The 24003-nt window shown below is 41.3% G+C and overlaps 1 protein-coding gene across 1 annotated transcript in view; it reads right to left on the bottom strand.

Moving 5' to 3' along the window:
• Nucleotides 1–24003, bottom strand: part of LOC140737249 (flavin-containing monooxygenase 5-like) — a 54195-nt gene that overhangs the window by 10511 nt on the left and 19681 nt on the right. Inside the window, exons 2-5 of the mRNA XM_073063579.1 lie at nucleotides 23532–23669; nucleotides 15985–16173; nucleotides 8641–8806; nucleotides 6091–6233 (exon numbers count right to left, since the gene is read on the bottom strand). Of these exons, the coding sequence (XP_072919680.1) occupies nucleotides 6091–6233; nucleotides 8641–8806; nucleotides 15985–16173; nucleotides 23532–23663 (630 nt within the window). The 5' untranslated portion in view covers nucleotides 23664–23669. The remainder of the gene's footprint in view (nucleotides 1–6090; nucleotides 6234–8640; nucleotides 8807–15984; nucleotides 16174–23531; nucleotides 23670–24003) is intronic.

Genomic DNA, 24003 nt, shown 5'->3' with positions numbered 1-24003 from the left:
CCGGAGAAGGAAGGATTCAAAGGGGGGAAAGGGGCCACAGTGGTTGACAAAGGAAGTCAGAGATTGCATAGCATTAAAAAAAAGGAAGTATGACAGAGCTAAGGTGAGTGGGAGGACAGATGATTGGGAAATTTTTAAGGAACAACAGAACTTAACTAAAAAGGCAATACCGGGAGAAAAAATGAGGTATGAACGCAAGCTAGCCAGGAATATAAAGGAGAATAGCAAAAGCTTTTTTAGGTATGTGAAGAGAAAGAAGATAGTTAAGAACAATGTTGGGTCCTTGAAGAATGAATTGGGTGAAATTGTTATGGGAAACAGAGAAATGGCAGAAGAATTTAATAAGTACTTTAAATCTGTCTTCACTAAGGAAGACACAAGCAATCTCCCAGATGTATGGATGGGCCAAGGACATAGGGTAACAGAGGAAATGAAACAGATTGAGATTAGGAAGGAAACGGTGATGTGTAGACTGATGGGACTGAAGGCTGACAAATCCCCAGGTCCAGATGGTCTGCATCCTAGGGTACTAATGGAGGTGGCCCTGGAAATTGCGGATGCATTGGTAATCATTTTCCAATGTTCCTTCGATTCAGGATCAGTTCCTGAGGATTGGAGAATGGCTAATGTTATCCAACTTTTTAAGAAAGGAGGGAGGGAGAAAACAGAGAACTATCAACCTGTCAGCCTAACATCAGTAGTGGGGAAGATGCTAGAGTCCATTATTAAAGATGAAATAGTGGCATATCTAGATAGCAGTGATAGGATTGGGCCAAGCCAGCATGGATTTACCAAGGGTAAATCATGCTTGACTAATCTATTGGAGTTTTTCGAGGATGTAACCAGGAAGTTAGACGGGGGAGATCCAGTGGATGTAGTGTACCTCGATTTTCAGAAGGCATTTGATAAGGTCCCACATAGGAGATTGGTGGGTAAAATCAAAGCTCATGGTATTGGGGGGAAGACATTGACATGGATAGAAAACTGGTTGGCAGATAGAAAACAAAGGGTAGCGGTGAACGGGTGTTTCTCGGAATGGCAGGTGGTGACTAGTGGGATGCCACAGGGCTCGGTATTGGGACCACAGCTGTTTACAATTTACGTCAACGATTTAGATGAAGGCATTGAGAATAACATCAGCAAGTTTGCTGATGATACTAAGCTGGGTGGCAGTGTGACATGTGATGAGGATGTTAGGAGAATTCAGGGTGACTTGGATAGGCTGGGTGAGTGGGCAGATACTTGGCAGATGACATTTAATGTGAATAAGTGTGAGGTTATCCACTTTAGGAGTAAGAACAGGAAGGCAGATTATTATCTGAACGGTGTAGAGTTAGGTAAGGGAGAAATACAAAGAGATCTAGGAGTCCTTGTTCATCAGTCACTGAAGGTGAATGAGCAAGTGCAGCAGGCAGTGAAGAAGGCTAATGGAATGTTGGCCTTTATTACAAAGGGAATTGAGTACAAGAGCAAGGAAATCCTCTTGCATTTGTACAGGGCCCTGATGAGACCACACCTGGAGTATTGTGTACAGTTTTGGTCTCCAAGGTTAAGGAAGGACATCCTGGCTATAGAGGAAGTGCAGCGTAGATTCACAAGGTTAATTCCTGGGATGTCCGGACTGTCTTACGCAGAGAGGTTAGAGAGACTGGGCTTGTACACGCTGGAATTAAGGAGATTGAGAGGGGATCTGATTGAAACATATAAGATTATTAAGGGATTGGACAAGATAGAGGCAGGAAATATGTTCCAGATGCTGGGAGAGTCCAGTACCAGAGGGCATGGTTTGAGAATAAGGGGTAGGTCATTTAGGACAGAGTTAAGGAAAAACTTCTTCTCCCACAGAGTTGTGGGGGTCTGGAATGCTCTGCCTCAGAAGGAAGTGGAGGCCAATTCTCTGGATGCTTTCAAGAAGGAGCTAGATTGGTATCTTATGGATAGGGGAATCAAGGGATATGAGGACATGGCAGGAACCGGGTATTGATAGTAGATGATCAGCCATGATCTCAAAATGGCGGTGCAGGCTCGAAGGGCTGAATGGTCTACTTCTGCACCTATTGTCTATTGTCTCTATTGTCTATTGATTGCATTAGGGGTTTCCACTTCTAGTCAATAGTCAAAGACAAGAAAATCTGCAGATGCTGCAAATCCAAGCAACACACACAAAATGCTGAAGGAACTCAGCAGGTCAGGCAGCATCTATGGAAAAGAGTAAACAGGTTGGAGGCTACCCAGCTAGAATATAAAGTGTTGCTCCTCCCTGATGGAATATAGGTGTTGAGCATTGATTTCTCTAACTTCCATTAATGCACCCCTCCCCTTCTTACCCCATCCCTTATTTATTTGTTTGTTTGTTTATTTATTATTTTTCCCTTTTTTTCTCTCTCTGCCCCTCTCACAATCACTCCTTGCCTGCTCTCCATCTCCCTCTGGTGCTCCCCTCCCCCTTTCTTTCTCCCTAGGCCTCCCGTCCCATGATCCTCTCCCTTCTCCAGTTGTGTATCCCTTTTTCCAATTAACTTCTCAGCTCTTAGCTTTATCGCTCCCCCTCCTGTCTTCTCCTATCATTTCAGATCTCCCCCTCCCACTTTCAAATCTCTTACTATTTCTCCTTTCAGTTAGTCCTGACGAAGGGTGTTGGCCCGAAACGTCGACTGAACTTCTCCCTATAGATGCTGCCTGGCCTGCTGTGTTCCACCAGCATTTTGTGTGTGTTGCTGGAATATAGGTGTTGTTTATATTCTCTCTGGGTAGCCTCCAACCAGGTGGCATGAACATTGGTTTCTCAAACTTCTGGTATTTGCGTCCCTCTCTTTACCATTCCTATTCCCGTTTCCTTCTCTCACCTCATCTCCTTACCTGCTCATCACCTCCCTCTTCCTTTTCTTCAATGGTCTTGTATCTTCTCCTATCAGACTCCCCCTTCTCCAGTCCTTTATCTCTTTCACCTATCAGCTTCCCAGCTTTTTACTTCACCCCTCCCCTCTCCCAGTTTCACCTGTCACCTACACCCCTGTACTTCTTTCTCCCCTCCCCCTACCCCTTCGTTCTAACTTCTCATCTTTCTTTCCAGTCCTGACGAAGGGTCTCGGCCCAAAATGTTGGTTGTTTACTCTTTTCCACAGACGCTGCCTGGACTGCTAATTAATAGTCAGTTCCTTTAGCCTAAGAAAATGTGTAAACATCACATAGAGAAAATAATTAGTCCTTGAAATGCAGAAGGAAGAATTTCTAGGTAAGGTATTTAAATTGGCTTTATTAAAGGTGTTATAAGTGTAAAGGGGGTTTCTTCTTTTTCTTTGTTACTGCGTATGTTAATCAAAATGGCATCTTTGTTTTGTTAAAAGTAGGAATGCTTTGTTGCGAGAGAGTGCTGGAAGATTGTTTGGGTTAAAATTTACTGATAACGAGAATTGTATTCCTTTGTAAACCAATTGGGATTAATGTTGTTCTTTCTTCTGAGTCTGTAAGCTATTGTTGGCGGGCTTTTGGGGAGATTGGCGCGAGGGGGTGAGAGAGAGAGGACGCAATGCTGTAAACTAGGCGAGGAACGGACCCCAAGCGGGGGTCTGAGGCCAGGAGGTACCCCGAGGAGAGGCGACAAAGATAGATGTGCTTGGTTGACTACTTCAGGTGGTCCTGAGCTGCGAGTCGAGGAGTTCGGAGGGGATCGAATGGTGGCCAGAAGACTTCAGTAATTGAGCTCCAACGGTTGTGCACGAAGTGGTTTGGACTTTGATAAGTTTGGCGCCTTTTCTTTATTGTTTTTCCTTCATATATACTGTATCGTTATTAATCACTTAGTTATAGTAACCTTTATAAATTGTACTCATTTAATCACATATGGGGTACTGTCTGTTTTTGGGCAAGGCGGGGACATCACACAGCATCCACACCAGCTGATTACCCAGTTTGGCGGGGCCGAAGGCTGCTCCCCCTAGACGAGAACGAGCTGAGCGAGCCTGAGGCGACCCGGGGGGGGGGGGGGGGTGCATAAACATAAATTGAGCAAAGAATTCAGAAGAAATTCTTTTATCCAGCTGGTGGCTAGAATGTGTAATTTGCTACTGTTGGAATAGTTGAGACAAACAGCATGAAGCACATTGGGAGAAAGAAAGGAATAGAAGGACATGCTGATAGGGTTAAATGAGGAGTTTGAAGGAGGATTGTGCTGTGGGTAATATAGGAGTATAGCAACAAAAGGACTAACTCCCCCTTTATTTCTGGCATTACAAGGTCGACAACATCCCCTGTTCTCCCTGTGCTCCAAATCTAACAACATTTCTGATTAATGCAGATCTAGCCACCTTAGATTTTAAGTTTTAAATTGCTTTATTACTGTCACATGTACTAAGACAGTGATAAGATTTGTTTTGCAAGCCATCAATGCAAATTATGCCAACATATCAGTACACTGTGTTTAAACAAGGCAAAACCAATAACAGGTTGCAGAGTAATCTGGTTGCAAAGAAAATGCTGTGTAGTAAATGATAAGGTGCAAGGCCATAATGAGTTCAAGAGTCCATCTTATCATGCACGGTTCTATTCTGGTCACACAAATAACCAACGAGAGGAGCATTAGCTGTCATTATGGAGTCACAGAGTTATAGACCATGAAAACAGGCTCTTCAGCACAGCTCTGCCAAGCTGAGTTCATCCCACTTCCCCACATTTGGCCCACATCCCTCAAATATTTCTTATCCATATACCCATGTAAGCATCTGTTCAGTGTTGTAATTGTACCCACCTCTACTACTTTGTCTGGCAGCTCTTTCCATTTACTCACCATTCTCTGTGTGAAAGTGCTACCTCTCATACCTCCTTTTAAAACTCCCCCCTCACCGTAAACCTATACCTTCTAGTTTTAGACTCCCCTACCTTGGAAAAAGACTGAGCATTCGCCTATCTATACCCCTGATAATACTGTGTACAGTGGATTCCAGTTAATTTGGAAACATCAGGACCAGTACATTGTAGCCCAATTAAACGGCTGCTCCAATTAGCTGAAGCTACATGGAAATAGTTAAAAAGGTATAAATAAAGGCAAATTGAGCAATAAATTATGTATTTAAGTGAGTACAGAATGAATCAGAACACTACCAATACTACCACCATACTATAAAACTGTATTAGTTCCTAATACTAATTGACAGAGGAACTCATCTGTCTTGCTTTCTTTTTATCCATGGAAAAAAATCAGCAGATGTAATGGACTGCCTTAATACGATGTTGTTGATGATAGCATCCACCAAGTCTTCATTTTAATTGTCACATTCAAGGTAATTCTTCATAGTGCCTTACTTGTTGAAGTAGAGAGATTGTTTCATGTTCTATCCTGGCCATTTGTGGCACCGCCAAACCTGAATGCTTGAAACCGCAGCGAGCAAAGCAGTTCTGAATGGTTTTATTGCTTACTTCGTACCAACTATCAGTGACAAAAACCAATACATCTTGAAAACAAACAGACACAACTGACGCTATTTCAAAACTGTTCGCTCTAAGCATGGTGTAGTGTCTAACAGCAATGCAAGTGCATGTGACTGACACTAGTTAGAAACTGTTCGGTAACAGCATCCTGCCACAATTAAATGACTTAGTGTCCCAAATAAATGAGGGGATTATTTTTCTAGTAGTGTTTGTTCTTTAAGAGTTGTCCCAAATAAGAGACTGCCCCGATTAGCTGGTGGCCCAATTAACCAGAATCCATTGTACCTCTCGAAAAGCTCACCCCTCAGTACCCGATACGTAAGAGAGATAATTCTTTATAATTCAATATAAAAGGATGAGTTAATTTAAGTTTATAATGACTTTTAAAGAAATTAGTAGCAAAGAGGGGAACTTTTTCTGCTGGTGGGGAATGTTTAGTTAGGTCATTATGAAGAGAAGCTAAAATACTTCACCCAGAGAATGATAAAAAAAAACTTCTCTTGAAAAGGGCACTAAACACTTGTTCAATTAATAAATCTTAAATTTGAGACTAGACTGGATTTTAATGTACAGTGACATAAAGGGATACATATGGATGGAACAATGATATATCTCACAGAACACAGACCAGGTTTAGATATTTTTGTCTGTGCTGCTCCTCACCTGTTTCGCACGTTGACTGATTTCCACTGCAAGGTCGCCCCCAGTGCTCCCAGTTCCAATTATTACCACTCTTTTCCCTTCAAATTTTAAGGGTTCTTTATAATCTTTACTATGCATGTATTGACCCTTGAACTTTTCTATGCCTGGGGAAAATCAGGAGAGACAATGTTAGAGCATTTGCTTGTTGAGTATACTCGGTAATTATAGTAAATATACATTACACAGTAAGCTAAGTAAATTTCATATTTACGCTTGTGCAGTAAATTGTCATCAAAATTTCAGTACAGGAGGTGGTTATTTACTCATTGACTCTGGCTGTTTTCTCAAGTCTATTTTCCTACAGCTTTACATTTTCTCAAATCCCTGGTCAAGTTCCACCAATTGGGCTCAACAAGCACAAACTCCATAAATATATTTTGTAAAGAACATGCTAAATATGTCCACGCTGTCCAATCCCACTTGAAAAGTACTGTTCTTTTTCTCACACTTTTCTGTCTGAATTGGGTGGGATTACAACTAGAGGTCATGGGTCAAGGGTGAAAGGTGAAAATTTTAAGGGAAACAGAAAGAGACACTTCTTCATTCAGAGGGTTGTGAAAGTGTGGAATGAGCTGCCAGCGCAAGTGATGCATGCAAGCTCAATTTCAACATTTAAGAGAAGTTTGGACAGGTACCTGGATGGTAGGGGTACGGAGGGCTATGGGCCCGGTGCCAGTTGACAGGAGTAGGCTGCTTAAATGGTTTGGCACGGCCTAGATGGGCTGTAGGGCCTGTTTCTGTGCTGTACTTTTCTATGACTCCGTAACTCTAAACATGTCATACATGTTAAATATTTTCTTTCTCCCCTATCAAATTGTTTAAGATTTCCCAACACTTAAAATATTCTTTCCCAACACTTAAAATAATTTTCGAAACCTTTCCTGTTAACACTTAGACTGATAGTCATTTTTTCCCCTCATTTCTACTGATCTCCTCGATTTGCTTTTCTTTCTGCTTGCTGTACTTCCACTGTATTGTGAACTCTCATTTTATGATAAATCTTTCAATTGGATTTTATTTTTAGTCTCATGTCTTTATCCCTCACACCTGCAATGCCATTTATATTTGGCAAGCCAGATTAAAGCTGCATCCTAATGTTCCTTTAATGTTTCTTTACTAATGTCGCCACCCAGAAAAAAAGTGTCACTGTATCTCCAGTCACTGAATCCTTCTACATTTTACTAATTTTTAAAAAAAAACTTAGAAGTGTACCAAAAATAGCACACATTGAAAATTTGTTGCTTAATCCATACTTTGAGATAATTAAGTTGTAAATTCCTGCTAAAGTCAGGATTTGAATAATGAAAATCATTGTTTTAAATTGAATTCAGAAAATATTTGAGAGCTCCTGGGGCTTCCATATCTCCATGCCAAATCAAGATAAATAGAGAAAATGTGCAGCAAAGGTATAGGACCTCTGTTGAGGTTGCAGTTGGTGGATGGGGTGGTGAGATGGTTAGGAAAGAGGAAAGAACAGCACCCAGGTCTATTTTCACAAATACATACACACACACACACACACACACACACACACACACACACACACACACACACACACACACACACACACACACACACACACACACACAGAGTTTGCTCTTAATGAAAACATTTAGTGATTTATATATTTGCTCTCTCAGAACCCTTTGACCCACAACTTCATTTATATTCTTTTCTTCCCATGTAAAACATGGCCTCTTAATTTTTTCTTACCAAAAATAATATCTTGCAGTTGTCTATTTTAAAACTATTTTCTAATTACACATCTGTTGTACATGCAACAAATTACCCAAAGAAGAAATATTTAACCAGTCATCATCCAAGCTGACCATTCCTCCTCGTATGATCTCATCTAAAAATTTTGAAATTGTTATGGAGTCCAGTTTCACAATTTATATTAAAAATAGGTTTCAGCTGGTGGTGTCAGCTCTCATCTTCGAAGGAACTCGCTTCCCAGTTCCTGCCACTTTGGAAATTACACATTCCTCCTGCTCTGTGTTCTACCAAGGACCTAACAAGCTACTTCACAACTTGTCTCCCAACTCTGAATGTACTGACTTTATCAAAAGTTTTGGTTAGTATCACATTGCTCTTTGGGTGACATTGCTGACCATAGACTAGTAGCAGGGTGACATAAAAAAAACATTAATTATAATATTTGCAATGCAGAAGCTGCTTTATGAAACACTGTGCAAACGGAAATACTTTCACTAATTTCTTACACTGTATGTTCAGCTTAATTCCCTCAACCTGTGCTTTAACTGATGAATTGTGGTGAACTACATATACCTGTCTGGACACGCCCCCCCCCCCGCTGACTGCTCCTGTGGCTCCTCCCACGGACCCCGGTATAAAGGCGATTGGAGCCTGAGCCCTGCCTCTCAGTCTCCAGGATGCAGTGTGGTGGTCAATTGCTGCTTATTCTTTCTTCCAGTCAATAAAAGCCGATATCTCGCCTCACGTCTCAGAGAGTTATTGATGGTGCATCATGAATATACTCATTTTGCTCACCAGGAAATGTATCCAGAGGTAAATGATGGTCAGCATGATGACCGATACAGACCAAAATAGCATCAAAGGTAGTCGTTTTCAAATTTCCTTCAGTATCACTCGTCACTACATCCCACTGTCCAGTGGTAGAGAAATCTGTCCGCTGTGTAATACTGCAGACATTGGTCTAGAGGAAATGCAAAGGGAAGTGGTTAGACAGTGATTGTGAAGGGAGTTTTCAAAGACAGCATTAAGATGCAAGTAAGTAAGAATTGCCACGTCATTAAGTTAAATAATAAATATTCCTCTTCCAGTTTTCTGCATTTTCAATGACCCAAAGAAAGCATTGCTACTTTAATAATTCTCTTGTTTAGGCTGACCAGCTCTTTGTATTTGACTCTCACACTACATCTTTTTTGCTGGATACCTGTTTGAGTTAGAAAGTTAATCAGACAACGAAAGTAATTACATTTAAAATAGGTCTATTCACTTCCCCAATTTGACCTCACTGGAAGGAGACTATTAATATTATACATGAGTCTCATGCATCAGAAATACAAAAACAATGATTTGGGCTTCACCTAGTCCAAACTAGCTTCCTAGACAAGTTTGCATTTGTAAAGATGTAGCCATCGCAGGTTTCCTTTTGACGACAATCTCCAAAAGGCACCAATGTCTGACTAGTTTCAAAGGCTAGTAAGAGTAGAATGTGCCTAATAATCATTTTTCACAATTGTCTCCACTGCTCAGTGACACCCTTGTTTTCCAGCTGAGCCCAATAATGTGTTTGGGTACTCGCTGAATTACATTGCAGAATCTTGTGCAACTGTGGAGCGTAAAAGGGGAAAAACTCTTGGTGAGTAAGGGAATTAGGTTAATGGGAAAGGAAAGCTATGTTTGTACTTAGAAACAAAGCATTGTGTTTAGTCAAGAATGCACAGCAGTGCCTCCACTTCTTTTGGAGACTGAGGCAAGTGAGGCTTCCCACCCTCATTCTAACCACATTGTAATGGAGCATCATTGAGAACATCCTGGCTGGCTGTATTACTGAATGGGTTGGGAATTGCGAGGCTTCTGACTGCAAGTCACTGTAATGGATCGTGAGGACTTGAGAGAGTCAGAGAGTCATCAGGCTCTCTCTTCCACCCCCTCCCCCACCCCCAGGATGTGTAACAGAAGTGCTGCGTTCGCAGTGCCCTCAACATTGTCTACCATCCGTCTCTCAATCTCTTTGACCTCATACCCTCAGGCAGAAGGTACTGCAGTATAAGAACAAGGGCTGTTAGGCTTCTTACCCCAGACTGTGAAATTTCTGAACACCCTATTTATGACAGCACCCATAGCATTATACTATTATATATTTATCTATATGTCATACATGCACTTTCTTCAACTTAAACTTCTACAGAATATTTTTTAAACACTTAATACTATCGTGTAAATATCATTTTATGTGTGGTTGTGATATATGCACTGTCTTTTACACCTTACTACCTGGGAATATTGTTTCGCTTACCTGTATACATGGGCATGGTTGAATGACAATGAACTTGAACTTCAACCTTCAGATAGCTGATTAACTGATTCCCTGCTGAGCACCCTGGATTTCTCCCTAGCATCAAGAGTGCTACTGGAATCAGCACTAAAAGTGGTATCTCCCAATAACAGTAATAATGATAATAATCCAAAATAGTGGTCCGTTCTATTATTTCTATTTTTGCAGCATTCAATGCTTTATAGCATGCTGAAGAATTTAAGATTGCTATCCTCATCTTAGATCCTTCCAGGTCCTTTCCTTGTTTGGCTCCGTTATTTTTTTGAAGCTTAGTTCCTTCAACAAGATTCTTACTAGTTTTTTTCCCAGCATACAGAAGGAAAAGGGAGTGAGAAAGGCTATAATAAGCACAAAGTAGACGGCGGAGGTCAGTTAGAATAAAGAGTGTTGGGCAAGTAGAACAAAGTGCAGAATATAGACCCAGAAGTTATTTTAAGTTCATGAAGATCTGAAAAGGGGAGTTTACCTCATTCAGCCTGGTAGTGGCAGTGATGTGGAGGCATTGGTGATTATTTCTATATTAGAAGTGTTGAGAAATGTCTAATATAAGCAATGTTATAAAGTAAACTTACTCTAATTTTGAGGAAATTATATTGCAAGCTCCCAACAGCATGAAGTTCAATAGTCAGATTCATCATGATAATGGCTGGAATGGTAAAAATGTATGGACCCAATTAATATTGAATAGCTTATAGGAAATGTTCAGAGGTGAGAGAACATACCAAATTCCATAAAATTATGTCATTATTTTCTGGATTTCAATTCTCCAGCATGTCTTGGAAGGCAACAAAGGGAGCCTGAATTGGTGAGGTGATACAACAAGCATGTCGTTTCCATCTGGTTATAGATAGCATCAAACAGAGTCACCAGGTCATAGGAGCACAACACAGAAACAGGAGCACACAAGGGAATCATGCTACTTGCATCTAGCTGAGAAGCACTACCTGTGGAGGATTCAGTTGTTGCTTTAAACTACAAGTGAAGATCTGACTGGAATTTACTCTGCTGGATCACCACTGCCTGTTGCTTCAGTGACAAAGGCTGATTCCAGACACCACTGGGGCAGCTGTACCAAAATACATTAATCACTCGACGTAGTGGTGGCTACATCAGAAATATCGCCAAGTTTGATTATACAATATGTAATTCACTGGCGTATACTGAGCTATTGGGACAGTATTTTGAACCAAATGAAACAGTGAGTGCCAATTTTGCTGAGCTCATCAGGTCTAAAGGTATCCAGTTTGCTTTGGAGTTTGACTGTTCCAGCTAACCATCAGAAGTGAGCTTTCCTGAGATTGTCAAAGTGATGCAGGAACATTTAGAAACAATACAACACAAAACACTGGGGGAACTCAGCAGGCCAGGCAGCATCATGGAAAAGAGTAAACAGTCGATGTTTTGGGCTAAGACCCTTCATCAGGACTGGATGAAGAGTCTCGGCCTGAAACATCAACTGTTTACTCTTTTCCATAGGCGCTGTCTGGCCTGCTGAGTTCCCCTGGAATTTTGTATCTGTTGCCTAGATTTCCAGCGTCTGTTGATTTTCTTTGTTTTGACATTTAGAACCAAAGCCGTTGTTGATTGTAGAAGATTTTAGGTTTCATAAGTGGAATCAAAAAGAAAGGGAGTCCACTTCAGCATATGTGGCTGAATTGCAAAGATCGTCTGAGCATTGTCAGTTCAGTAATGGGCTTAATGATAGTTTGTGGAATCTTAAAAGAAAGCATTCAAAAACAGCTTCTAACTGAAACACAGCTTACGTCGAAATGAGCAGTGGAAATCGCTGTTTCAATGGACACTGCAGACAGAGACACAGTCAGGAACAAAAGTGAGCATAGGACAAGCAACTATAAACAGAAACCAGCCTGGCCAATCAAATTGTGCCACCGTTGTGGCAGGGGCACCCATGAACCAAAGAAATGCGGATTTAAAGACAGAACATAGAAAATATAACAAAGTAGGACAAATACAAAGAGTTTATTGGGCAGACAACAGAAGGAATGTCCAGGGAAGAGAAAAAGCTAAAAAGTCAAGTTGCAGTTTCAAAAAGAGCATTAATCTGTATGCTGTTGACAAAAAAAAATCTGATAATGATGAAAGTGACACAGGATTGTGCAGTCTTGAGATTTACAATGTGAAAATTAATAATAGAAAGCATGGAAACAGGCCATTTCGGCCCTTCTAGTCCGTGCCAAATGCTTACTCTCACCTAGTCCCACCGACCTGCACTCAGCCCATAACCTTCCATTCCTTTCCTGTCCATATACCTACCCAATTTTACTTTAAATGACAATACTGAACCTGCCTCTACCACTTCTACTGGAAGCTCGTTCCACACAGCTACCACTCTCTGAGTAAAGAAGTTCCCCCTCGTGTTACCCTTAAACTTTTGCCCCCTAACTCTCAACTCATGTCCTCTTGTTTGAATCTCCCCTACTCTCAGTGGAAAAAGCCTATCCACGTCAACTCTATCTATCCCCCTCATAATTTTAAATACCTCTATCAAGTCCCCCCTTAACCTTCTACGCTCCAAAGAATAAAGACCTAACTTGGTCAACCTTTCCCTGTAACTTAGGTGCTGAAACTGAGGTAACATTCTAGTAAATTTTCTCTGTACTCTCTCTGCCAACTGAAAGCAAATTAAGGAAGGTACTGGATGATGCCACATCTCTCTCCATGCTGTACGCTATGAGCCATTGTCCAAAGGAGGACAAACAGGCATTGGTGCCAACCTCTGTGTGCCTCCAGTTGGAAAGCATATTGGATCAAAGAAGGACTATGCTGCTCAGAGGAACTGTGGAAGTGATGAAGGCACAGGTCCAACAACACAGTTTTTCTACGCAACATATCTGAGAAAGCTTCTGATATGTTAATCAGGCAGATACTTGTGAAATGTGGCTTGGTGTTACGTATTGGAGTATAAAGTTGCATTGTTTGCTGTGTAACCAAAACTATGTAGTCAGTTTTGTATTTGCTATTTGCTATGTATGTATCCAATTTAGTAGGAGAATGAAATCTCTGTTTTGTCTCTGTACTATTGAACACATCAGTGACTTAAGAATGTAGCCAAATAAGAAGATAATGGTGTGTTAATGAGAGGCTAGCTAAGAGATAACTGTGGCCAGGGATGAGGTAACACGTGGCCCAAAAAGTAGATTAGAACATGATTAAGTTAATGGGTAGAAACAATAGTGGGAAGTCGGGAGCTGATGTACTGGTGATACGCAACTGTAGACCGATTGGATATGCTAATGCAACTAAACCAGGAGATTGCTATAAAAAATGCTATGTACAAGGATCGGTGGGCAATCAGCGACTAGCTCAATGACTGTCTCAGCTTTGATTTGCAAATTAAAGTTTAACACTTCTTGAAGAATCTTCTGTGTCTCCTGGTCGTTTGTGGGGCACAAGAAACCACGACATACGCTGGGAGTTCAAAGAGCTTCAGAAAAGTTGCAAGCACTCAGCTTTTGTGAGTATAAAGATCCAGAATCTACTCTGTGTGCATTAAAGTTATTGCATGAACTTCAAATGGGAGACAAAAAGCTGCTTGTAAAAGTAGATGCAAAGACCAAAAGTCCAGCTGGATGAATGGAAGGCCGAAAAGAAAGGAGTCAATAGAGATAAGATAACAGAAGTTTTGTCAGAGGATGTTGTGGATGAGGAAATGGACAGGAGAGATCAGGTCATAAAGGGAGCAATAGAACAGTTAATAAGAAAATACCCCAGTGAAACTAAATGGACCTTCCTAAGATCAAGGTGCACAATCTAGAATGAGAAAAACAAGGTGACGAGAAAGGGAAAGGCGTGAGAGGGAGTGGCGTGAAAGAGAATAGGAACATGAGAAAGAAAAAGAAAGGGATTAAAATAATTCCAGAGAGGGAAAAGGAGAAGAAAGTTGTGCAGAGTTGTCAGAAATATTTCCTAAAATATCAGAATCTTGCAACCACCATGGAAGAGGCCCCAGAATCTGAGGCTACGTCCACACTACACCGGATAAATCCATAACTGAAGCTTTTTCTCTTCGTTTTGATCCGCCGTCCACACTAAAACAGTGTTTTCATCCCCCGAAAACGGAGATTTTCTGAAATGCTCTCCAGAGTGTGTAATTTTGAAAACGCCGGATTTGCCGGAGCAGTGTGGACGGGGTAACCGGAGAAATCTAAAAATGCTGTCATGATGTGCCGGAACAGATGGTGACGGTAGCGCGCCTTTTCATTGTTTTCTTGAACGCAACCTAACAATTTCAGAACAGACGGCAACAAGACTGAAGCTAGAAGAGTTAGAAATGTACTCACCAAATACTTTGACCCATAACTTACTGAATAAATAAGTATACTCAGTTTGCCCTGTTTTCTGTCCTTGCTTGTATGAAGGTGGTTTACCTATTTATGCAAATACTTCTCTGACAATAGATGTGTAACAGCCTAATGTAACATTGTATGGAAATACAAGATAATACTGATGCAGACATGTTTTATACATTTAACAAGGGGCTTTATTAATGCGACAGAGTTAGTGAGTTTTTCAATGTTCGTCGTCAGCCGGGTCATACTGTCCGTGAACTCCCTGTCAGTTGCCTCCATACGCTCCAGTATTTGTTTTTTTTAACTTTTAAGTCCTCCTGCGCGAGAACCAACAGCTGTCCGTCGTGTAAGTTTTTCTAGTCTGTAACTGAACAAATGCGCACCAAGACTTTCACAGCGAGATTCGACAGCAAACATGTCGCTTCTTTTTGGTAGATGTGTCCTGTGCATGCGCAGTAGGAGGAGATTCGCTGAAATATCCGTTTTAATGTGGACAGAGATATTTTCAAAAACGCTTAGTGTGGACGCCTATTGTTCTTACGTGAAACCAGCATTTTCAAAATTATCCGGTTTAGTGTGGACGTAGCCTGAGATTGTTTTCACAGCCACAAGTCTCATCTACCAAGCAGAGTGATCCCTGTTTCAGGAAAGACATTATTCTGCAAGAGTAAGAAATCCTCCACAGTGATAAAATATTTAGGCCTGAATGGGACAATTTAAAATTTACTATGCTGTGGATGTCTCTGTATAGTAGTTGTATTACATAGTACACAGTGTATACATAAGAACATAAGAGATAGGAGCAGGAGTAGGCCAATTGGCCCCTCAAGCCTGCTCCGCCATTCAACAAGATCATGGCTGATCCAATCTTAGCTCTAGTTTTTACCGAATCCCACAAGGCAACAGTGCCAACCAACAGGGCACCATGCCGCCCATTTTATTTTATTATTCATCCCGCCCAAACCCATGTGATCACCCGGGGAAAAAAAACCGAGTTGCCAATTGAGGAGAAAAAATCTGGAAAATTCCTCTCCGACCCATCCAGGCTATCGAAAACTGGTCCAGGAGATCACATGGCTGATCTAAACCTAGCCTCATGTCCACTTACCTGCTCGCTCACCGTATCCCCCAATGCCATTTTTATCCAGGAAAATGTATATGTATATAGTTAAGATGCGTTCTTTATTGAGTTGGAGTTTATACCTAAACAGGAAGGAGCATTGTATAGTATTGTTGTATTTCAATACACACACACACACACACACACACACACACACACACACACACACACACACACACACACACACACACACACACACACACACACACACACACACACATGTTAATTGCATATGTCAACATGCTACCACGTGACACCTTGCTAAAAGTAAAGATGAAGCTAGACCTGCTTTCCCGGTCTCCCAGGTTTCCTTTGAATTAATTTAAGATTTTGATAATAGACAACAGATAACTTTCCTCAAAAATAGATGTAAATCTTACCGCAAATTGTATATACTTCCTCAGATTGAAATGTGTAGCATAAAGGACCAAATACTCCATAACTTTGGAGTGATGCATATAGTTTGAACAATCGTCAGGAAATGGAAAGTCACTGTAGCACATCATCTCTTTAGAGGTATTGCTGATCAGCGACTTATAGATGCTAGCTCTCCCATCCATCACTTTTTCCTGAATAAAGTTAAAAAGAATACATTTATTAGCAAGTTAATACAAAATTACTAGTGTGATTCACCCCACCCTCAAATCAGTTCTCCAGAAAATCGGTTGCTTTGTTTTGAGAATGAAAGTTTTATGCACATTTTCCTTGTACCTCTGTCTCAAAGGAACGGCAACCAAGACTGCAATTTCCCCAAGTCACAATAATCAGACTGTTCATGGTGTGACCTATAATCACAGTGTGCCTTGGATTTTGCTTGGCTTTAGTTCACTTGCAGACTGTTGGCAAATCCAAACACAAAAGGTGTCAAAATTGCTGACAGATTCCTGTGGACAAAACCAATCGTCACACTCAGTTGTTGGTCTTATGTACAGAATCCTGCTGTGTACCACAAACAGACTGCAATTGCCCAGTATTTAAAATCTGCTCATTGATCATACAACATGCACAGGATCCATAAGCCCAGTGCATTAATGGAAATTTCACAGCAGAAATCATGAAAGCTAAATAAATAAAAGGAATCCAGCTATTTTCTCAATTCGTTTTTGTTCTTTAGGAGTTGTCTCAAATAACTGGCTGCCTCAATTAACCAATAGCCCAATTAACCGGAATTCACTGTATTTTCAAAGGCATCTATCCAATGTCAATTATTCTTTCTCTTGGAGGAAAGAAAATCATTTGTTATTTTTCTCCTTATCGTTTGGTAGCCACAGCTTAAGTTTTGCTAGTTGTTCGTGTTACATAAATACAACAATTCGGAATTCTAATTTCAAGGAATGTGGAGGGAAGAAGATCTTAATAACGTTCATGTTTCCCACTTTAACTTCTGACTCTGGATCCACAACAAGAAGAGAATGCGACTTGACGTAAACATTTCAGTTTTGCTTCTGGATACATTGAGCATCTTCCTGTACTTACTGTAGCCAATAAGTGGCCGCGAGGTACATGCTCATGGTCTTCTAGTGCTGTAGACCATCCACATCAAGGTTCGACATGTTGTGAGTTCAGAGATGCTCTTCTGAACACCACTGTTGAAAACCATGGTTATTTGAGTTGCAGTCACCTTTGTGTCAGCTTGAACCAGTCTGGCCATTTTCCTCTGACTTCTTTGCAGATCAGCTATTTGCATTAATGAGCAGGTATACAGGTGTACCTAATACAGTGGCCACTGAGTGTATATTTCCAATACTTTTAAATGCAGAACAGGTGTGCATAATTTGTGAAATATTTAGCAAACTGTGCTTCAGTGTGCAGGACACCACCAAAGTACAGTTAACAGAGACCATCCTCCACTGCCTACATACTATGTCCTCTTTGTGCTCCCATTGCAAAACCAAGGTTCTCAGTCCCATTCTGAATGGAATGCTATTGGACCCCTCAATGTAAATATTCATCCTAAATTGTCAAACCCGAACAATGAGAATTCCATAGTTTTGGATCATTGTCACAATTGTACCTCTGACACGTGACAGTGTTACACAGTCCTGGTGTTGTATTCCCTCTTCACAATGAAGCTTCATTGTGAGAGCTGGATAGAGAAGTGGGGAGTCAAGTTCGAGAATTACTCAGATATAAAGTTAAAAAATCAAACCCATGGCCAATCCAAACCAATTTGAAAACTGTAGGAATTTGCAGAAAAGCAGTAAATGTGTTGTTGTGCTAAACGAACTTTGTTCTGGGGCACAGAACAGAAGCTAACCATCTTCATTCAAGATGGCACCAGCGAACGATGATCCCTTGGGCAACATCTTTCAGATAGGTAATCCCTTCAATTATTTCACTTTCTCTGCGATTGTTCTTTTGGTCTTGATTGTGTTACAGAAGTTATTGGAGCCTGCGACATGCAGTTTGGAATTCGATCGAATGTTCTAACGCTCTTGCTGTCCAGAGAGGACCGAGGGCACAAGCTGCATCGTGGAAAAGATGAGAAATGGGGTGGGGGGGGGGGGGGAAGAGGCCATGATTAACTCCATTTCAAAATGCTGAGGAAGATTGAAGCACCGAAGCGAAGGAGGTCGGCTGTCACTCTTCACAGAGGCCATGGGGTCGACAGCGGCTGGCAGCCTGATCGGCAGCTTTCAAACCCGGCGCAGCAGTCACTCCTCACAGAAGGACTGAGTTCATGCAGCTGCTCTCCTCAATGCTGACAGGAAGGTGTTTCCAAAAATCTGAGATCTCTGTGATTATTGGACTGTACTTTATATTGCTGTCCTTCAGTTTTTGGTGTGTTCTTTCTTGTTGCTGGCTGGCAGATGGGGGATATGTTACTTTCTGTGCAAGGGAGGGGTTGGGCTTTTGATGATAGTGTCACTATTCTCTCCTGTGAGGGAGGAGGTTGGGTTTTTTAAAAAAAAAAATTAATTAGTTTTTTAAAACATTTTACAAAATTAAAAACCCCAAATCCCAATGAGGAGCATTAATACAGTGCAAGATTAAGCATACAATAACAATATACTACAAAGGAAGAGAATTTAACAAAAAAGCACCTAAATTAAAGACAAGTGAGCTTAGTGTCCTCCCCAAGCCCCACACCACAAGAAAAAAACAACAACTCCAGACCAACCACCACACAGTATAAAGAGTATAAGTCCGGACAGTCAAAATCCCAGACTGTGAATACACTTAGCAACAGAGGATAATAATGCCTACTACCAGAAAAAAAAAGGGAGCTGAAAGCAAAAAACCCTAGTCAAGAGGAAGGTTATGAAAGTACTCGATAAAAGGCCCCCAGATCTTATGGAACTTTAGATCCGAATTAAGAACTGAATAATGAATTTTTTCGAGGTCCAAGCAGGCCATAATGTCGTTAAGCCATTGCGCATGAGTGGGCGGGGCAACATCTCTCCATCTAAGGAGGATCAAGCGTCTAGCCAGGAGAGAGGCAAAGGATAATATTTGGCATTTGGTCGGACCCAGACATAAATCTGTCTCGCCCCAAAAACCGAACAAAGCAATTAAGGGGTTAGGTTCTAGGTGCTGATTCAGAATACCCGATAATGTAGTTAAGACATCTTTCCAGAATTTCTCCAAGCTAGGACAGAACCAGTACATATGGATGAGAGAGGCCATGCCCCTCTTGCATTTATCGCAGAGCGGACTAATGCCAGGGTAGAATCGAGATAGTTTAGATTTAGACATATGGGCTCTATGAACAATCTTAAACTGTAAAAGGCAATGGCGAGCACAAAGAGAGGTTGAGTTAACTGATTTGAGAACTGAGTCCCAGCTCTCCTTGGATAAGGAGATATATGAATCCTGCTCCCAGGCCATTTTAATTTTATCCACAGGGGCCCGTTGTAAGGCTGCTAGTTTATCTTGGATAATTGATATTAAACCTTTACCTAGTGGATTAATGGAAAGAAATAGGTCCATAGCATTTTTCGCAGGCATTTCAGGAAAGTTAGGAATTAAAGGAGCAGTAAAGTGTCGGATTTGGAGATATCTGAAAAAGTGAGCGTTAGGCAGGTTGAACTTAACAGAGAGCTGCTGAAAAGAAGCGAAGCGATTATCAATGAAGAGATCTTCAAAATGTCTAATGCCCTTCCTGTACCAAACATGGAATGCTGAATCGTACGTAGTAGGTAAAAAAAGGTGATTATGTGCGACAGGGCTAGAAACGGAAAACCCCTGGAAACCATAGCATTTCCTGAACTGAGCCCATATACGCAAAGTGTGTCTAACCAGAGGATTAGCTATTGATCTGGGCAGACTGCTAGGGAGTGCAGAGCCAAGAAGTGCAGATATAGATAATTCTTTAGTGGAGCTCAACTCCATTGCCACCCAGTTAGGGCACTCGGGTTGACCGTGGAAGAAAGACCAGAAGGCAGCACAACGTATATTAGCTGCCCAGTAATATAAGCGAAAGTTAGGTAAAGCCATGCCACCCTCTGTTTTAGATTTTTGGAGGTGGATTTTATTAATTCTAGAGCGCTTATTCTGCCACAGATATGACAAAATAATAGAGTCTAAGGAATCAAAAAAAGATTTAGGAATAAAAATTGGGATAGATTGAAATAAGTATAAAAATTTGGGGAGAACATACATTTTAACAACATTAATACGACCTACCAAGGACATAGATAGAGGTGACCATTGTACCAGACTCTGTTTTATAGCATATGAAACACAAAGTTTTCACGAAAGAGATCTTTAAACTTCCTTGTGACTGTAATTCCAAGATAAGTAAATTGATTATGGACTACTTTAAAAGGGGGATCACAAAATATTAGTTCTTGTGCTTCTTTATTAATTGGGAAAAGTTCACTCTTATGTAAGTTGAGTTTATAGCCAGAGATCTGGCTAAACTGGTCAAGAAGTGAAAACATTAGAGGTAAGGATGTAGATGGATTTGAGAGAAAGAGTAATAAGTCATCAGCATAGAGAGAAACTTTATGCTCAACACCCCCTCTCCAAATCCCGGTCAATTCAGGACAATTTCGAAATGCTATCGCCAGAGGTTCTATAGCCAAATCAAAGAGAAAGGGACTTAAGGGGCATCCCTGACGGGTGCCATGTTTGAGATTAAATACTTGGGATTTCTGAAAATTAGTTAGAACAGAAGCAGTAGGACACAGGTACAGCAATTGGATCCAAGAGATGAAACTTTGGCCGAGGTCAAATTTTTCTAAGACTGCAAAAAGGTAGTTCCACTCTATACGATCAAATGCTTTCTCCGCATCAAGGGAGATAACACATTCAGGAGTCCCAATTGGAACTGAGTATAAAATATTAAATAGACGCCGAATGTTAAAAAAAGGGAGACGGTTTTTAATAAAGCCTGTTTGGTCATCAGAGATAATGGAGGGAATAACGGTTTCTAATCTATGAGCCAACACTTTAGCTAAGATCTTTACATCAACATTGAGCAGAGAGATCGGCCTGTACGAGGAACACTCTGTTGGGTCTTTGCCCTTTTTTAATAGAAGAATAATAGATGCCTCATTGAAAGAGGGTGGCAATTTGCCGTAATTAAACGAGTCAGATAATACTGTAAGTAACTGAGGAGAAAGAAGTGAAGAGAATGATTTATAAAATTCCACAGGGAACCCATCAGGTCCAGGAGATTTCCCTGAGGACAGTGCAGAAATTGCAAAAGATATTTCTTCTGGTGATATAGGTGCATTGAGTTTGGCTTTGAAATCAGATGAAAGTGAGGGGATATTCAGATTCTGTAAAAAATGATCCACAGAGATATTGTCATTCAGAGATTCAGAGGAATAAAGCCGAGAATAAAAAATTTTAAATGCGTCATTAATTTCTAAATGATCCGATGTAAAGTCTCTGTTCTCCTTCCGGATCTTTGTAATATGTTGTTTGGCTTTGGAACGCCTCAGCTGATTGGCTAGGAATTTACCAGACTTATCCCCATGAATGTAAAAGCGACTCTTGCTTTCGAGAAGTTGGTGTTCGACAGGTTGAGTGGACAGAAGGTTAAATTTAGTTTGGAGTTCAACGCGCTTCTTATATAATTCAGGGTTCTTAGTTTGGGCATATATTTGATCCAAATCTTTAATCTGGTTAATGAGGTCTGCTCGATCTGCACGGGATCTTCTATTGAGATTTGCTGTGTAAGAGATTATTTGACCCCTCAGATATGCTTTGGTTGGGGCTTTGATGTTACTGTCACTTTCGTTTTGTGAGGGAGGGGTTTGATGTTACAGCTGCCGTTTTCCATGTGGGTGATCTGTTAGTTTATGTGCAAGGAAGGGGGTGGGGGGTTTTGGGGTCTGCGAGTTTTGTTTCTTTTTCGTTTTCATGTTGGGGGAGGGAGATTGAGGTTTTTTGTCCTTCAACAACCCCCATGGTTTTTCTGTACTTTGTGGCGATCTGGAGAAGATAAATATCAGAGTTATGTTGTACATGCGTACTTTGACAATAAAATGAGCCTTCAAATGAATGATTCGAAGTTGAGAAAGTACCGAGTTAGTTTGGTAAAACATGACTTAAACTGAACTCACAATTTCAACCTCAGCGCAAGTCATCAAGGTCCCTTGGGACTGGATAGCTGAGCACCAAGTTAATATACATAAAAATAATATTTTTGTGGAGTTACACCCATTTTAAATTGATCTCAGTGAAAGCAGGAGATTTTTGTTAAGTGCAAATGTTGGATAGTGGAATAAAAACAGGTGTGCAAAAACTCAGGCCAGGCAGCATCTGTGGAAAGAGCAATATAGTTAACATTTCAGGTCTGGGATCCTTCAACAGAACAAACTTTGTGGAAACTCACTTTCTTCCACAGGATTACTCAATAACAAGTAGGTTTCATTGGTGTCTAGGGCAGTGGTCCCCAACCACCGGGCCGCAAAGCATGTACTACCGGGCCGCGAGGAAACGATGTGATTAGGCGATATGAAATGATATGAGTCAGCTGCACCTTTTCTCATTGCCTGTCACGCCCACTGTTGAACTTGAACGCATGCGAGGTCATTACCCATGCGAAGTCATCAGTCGCCTAAACGCAGTGACACCCTCGCGCCAGGGATCACTGGTTAGCCTCAGGTAACCAGCTGGCGAGAAGTGCCGTTGATACTGGCCTGGAGCCTGGACTGATGGGCGCTGCCTCTAAACCTGTTTGGTACACCAAACGCTCGTGGGGAACCCGGTGCTAAAATATTCGCTGACGACCTAATTCGGGCTCGGGGTTTCGTAAGAGGCAGAGCAGCTACCTCGCTGTGATCTACTGAAAATCATCCCTCGAGCCAAACTTTCATTAGCCAATAGATTCTACCTACCTACAAGGGGGCTGGGCCACGCCCTGTCACACCCCTCGCTCGGTCGGTTGCTCTCTCTGGATTACGTCCGCCACGGCCCCCGTACGGGGACCTCCGGCCCTTACCTTGTCCTCTCACTGGTGTGTTGCAATGATTTTATATGTTCATACGAGGAAAATATGTGCTGTGTGTTTAATATCCAAACGTTACTTAAAATGTTACGATGCTATTGACTTAAAAGTGAGTTATAATTAGCTTATCACTATGTTCATGCGATGAAAACATGCACTGTGTGTTTAGTATTAAATTCGTTAGATAAACCCTTTTAGAAACAAAATTGAGTGTATTAGCCACTTATAACTGACATAGTAGTTGACTTATCACCTATATTCTGGTCGTTATTAACAACCCCCGCACCCCCCATCGGCCGGTCCGCAAGAATATTGTCAATATTAACTGGTCCGCGGTGCAATAAAGGTTGGTGACCCCAAGTCTAGGGGTTCATGCTGTTACCATATCTGATTAGGTCTCCCAGGCCTGAAACATTATCTGTTTTTCTTTTCACATATGCTGTCTGATCTGTTGAGTATTTTCTCTTTTTATTGGCAAGGGACGGCATGGAAACACCAAAAAACTAATAAAACACCCAAACATACCTGAAAGTTCCAGAGCCCTCCAATGTCGTTGCTTTTTTCAAAGCATACAGGCTCCAAGCCTTCATCCAAACAGCATTTTATACATGCTAGCCCACTGGCTCCAGCCCCAATGATAGCGACTCGCTTGGCCATCTTCACCTAACAAAGGAAACAGCCAGTAGCTTGACTTCATTTTACAAAGTAAGAATAGATCTGGAAACCATATTTATCATGTTCCCCAGATATTTACAGCTATACTTTAGAGCACAGCCACACTATATTTGGGGCAGCATGGCAGTGTAGTGGTTAGCACAATGCTTCACAGTGCCAGCTACCTGGGTTCAATTCCCACCGCTGCCCGTAAGGAGTTTGTATGTCCTCCTCGCGACCGTGTGGCTTTCCTCCAGCTGCTCCGGTTTCCAAAGACGTACTGGCTGGCAGGTAAATTGTCCTGTGATTCGGTTAGGATTAAATGGGGGATTGCTGGGTGATG

Source organism: Hemitrygon akajei, chromosome 12 (genome assembly GCF_048418815.1).
Source record: "Hemitrygon akajei chromosome 12, sHemAka1.3, whole genome shotgun sequence".
Taxonomy (NCBI): domain Eukaryota; kingdom Metazoa; phylum Chordata; class Chondrichthyes; order Myliobatiformes; family Dasyatidae; genus Hemitrygon; species Hemitrygon akajei.
The sequence above is the reverse complement of the archived record's forward strand: the minus strand, read 5'-3'. Positions and strand labels throughout refer to the sequence as shown.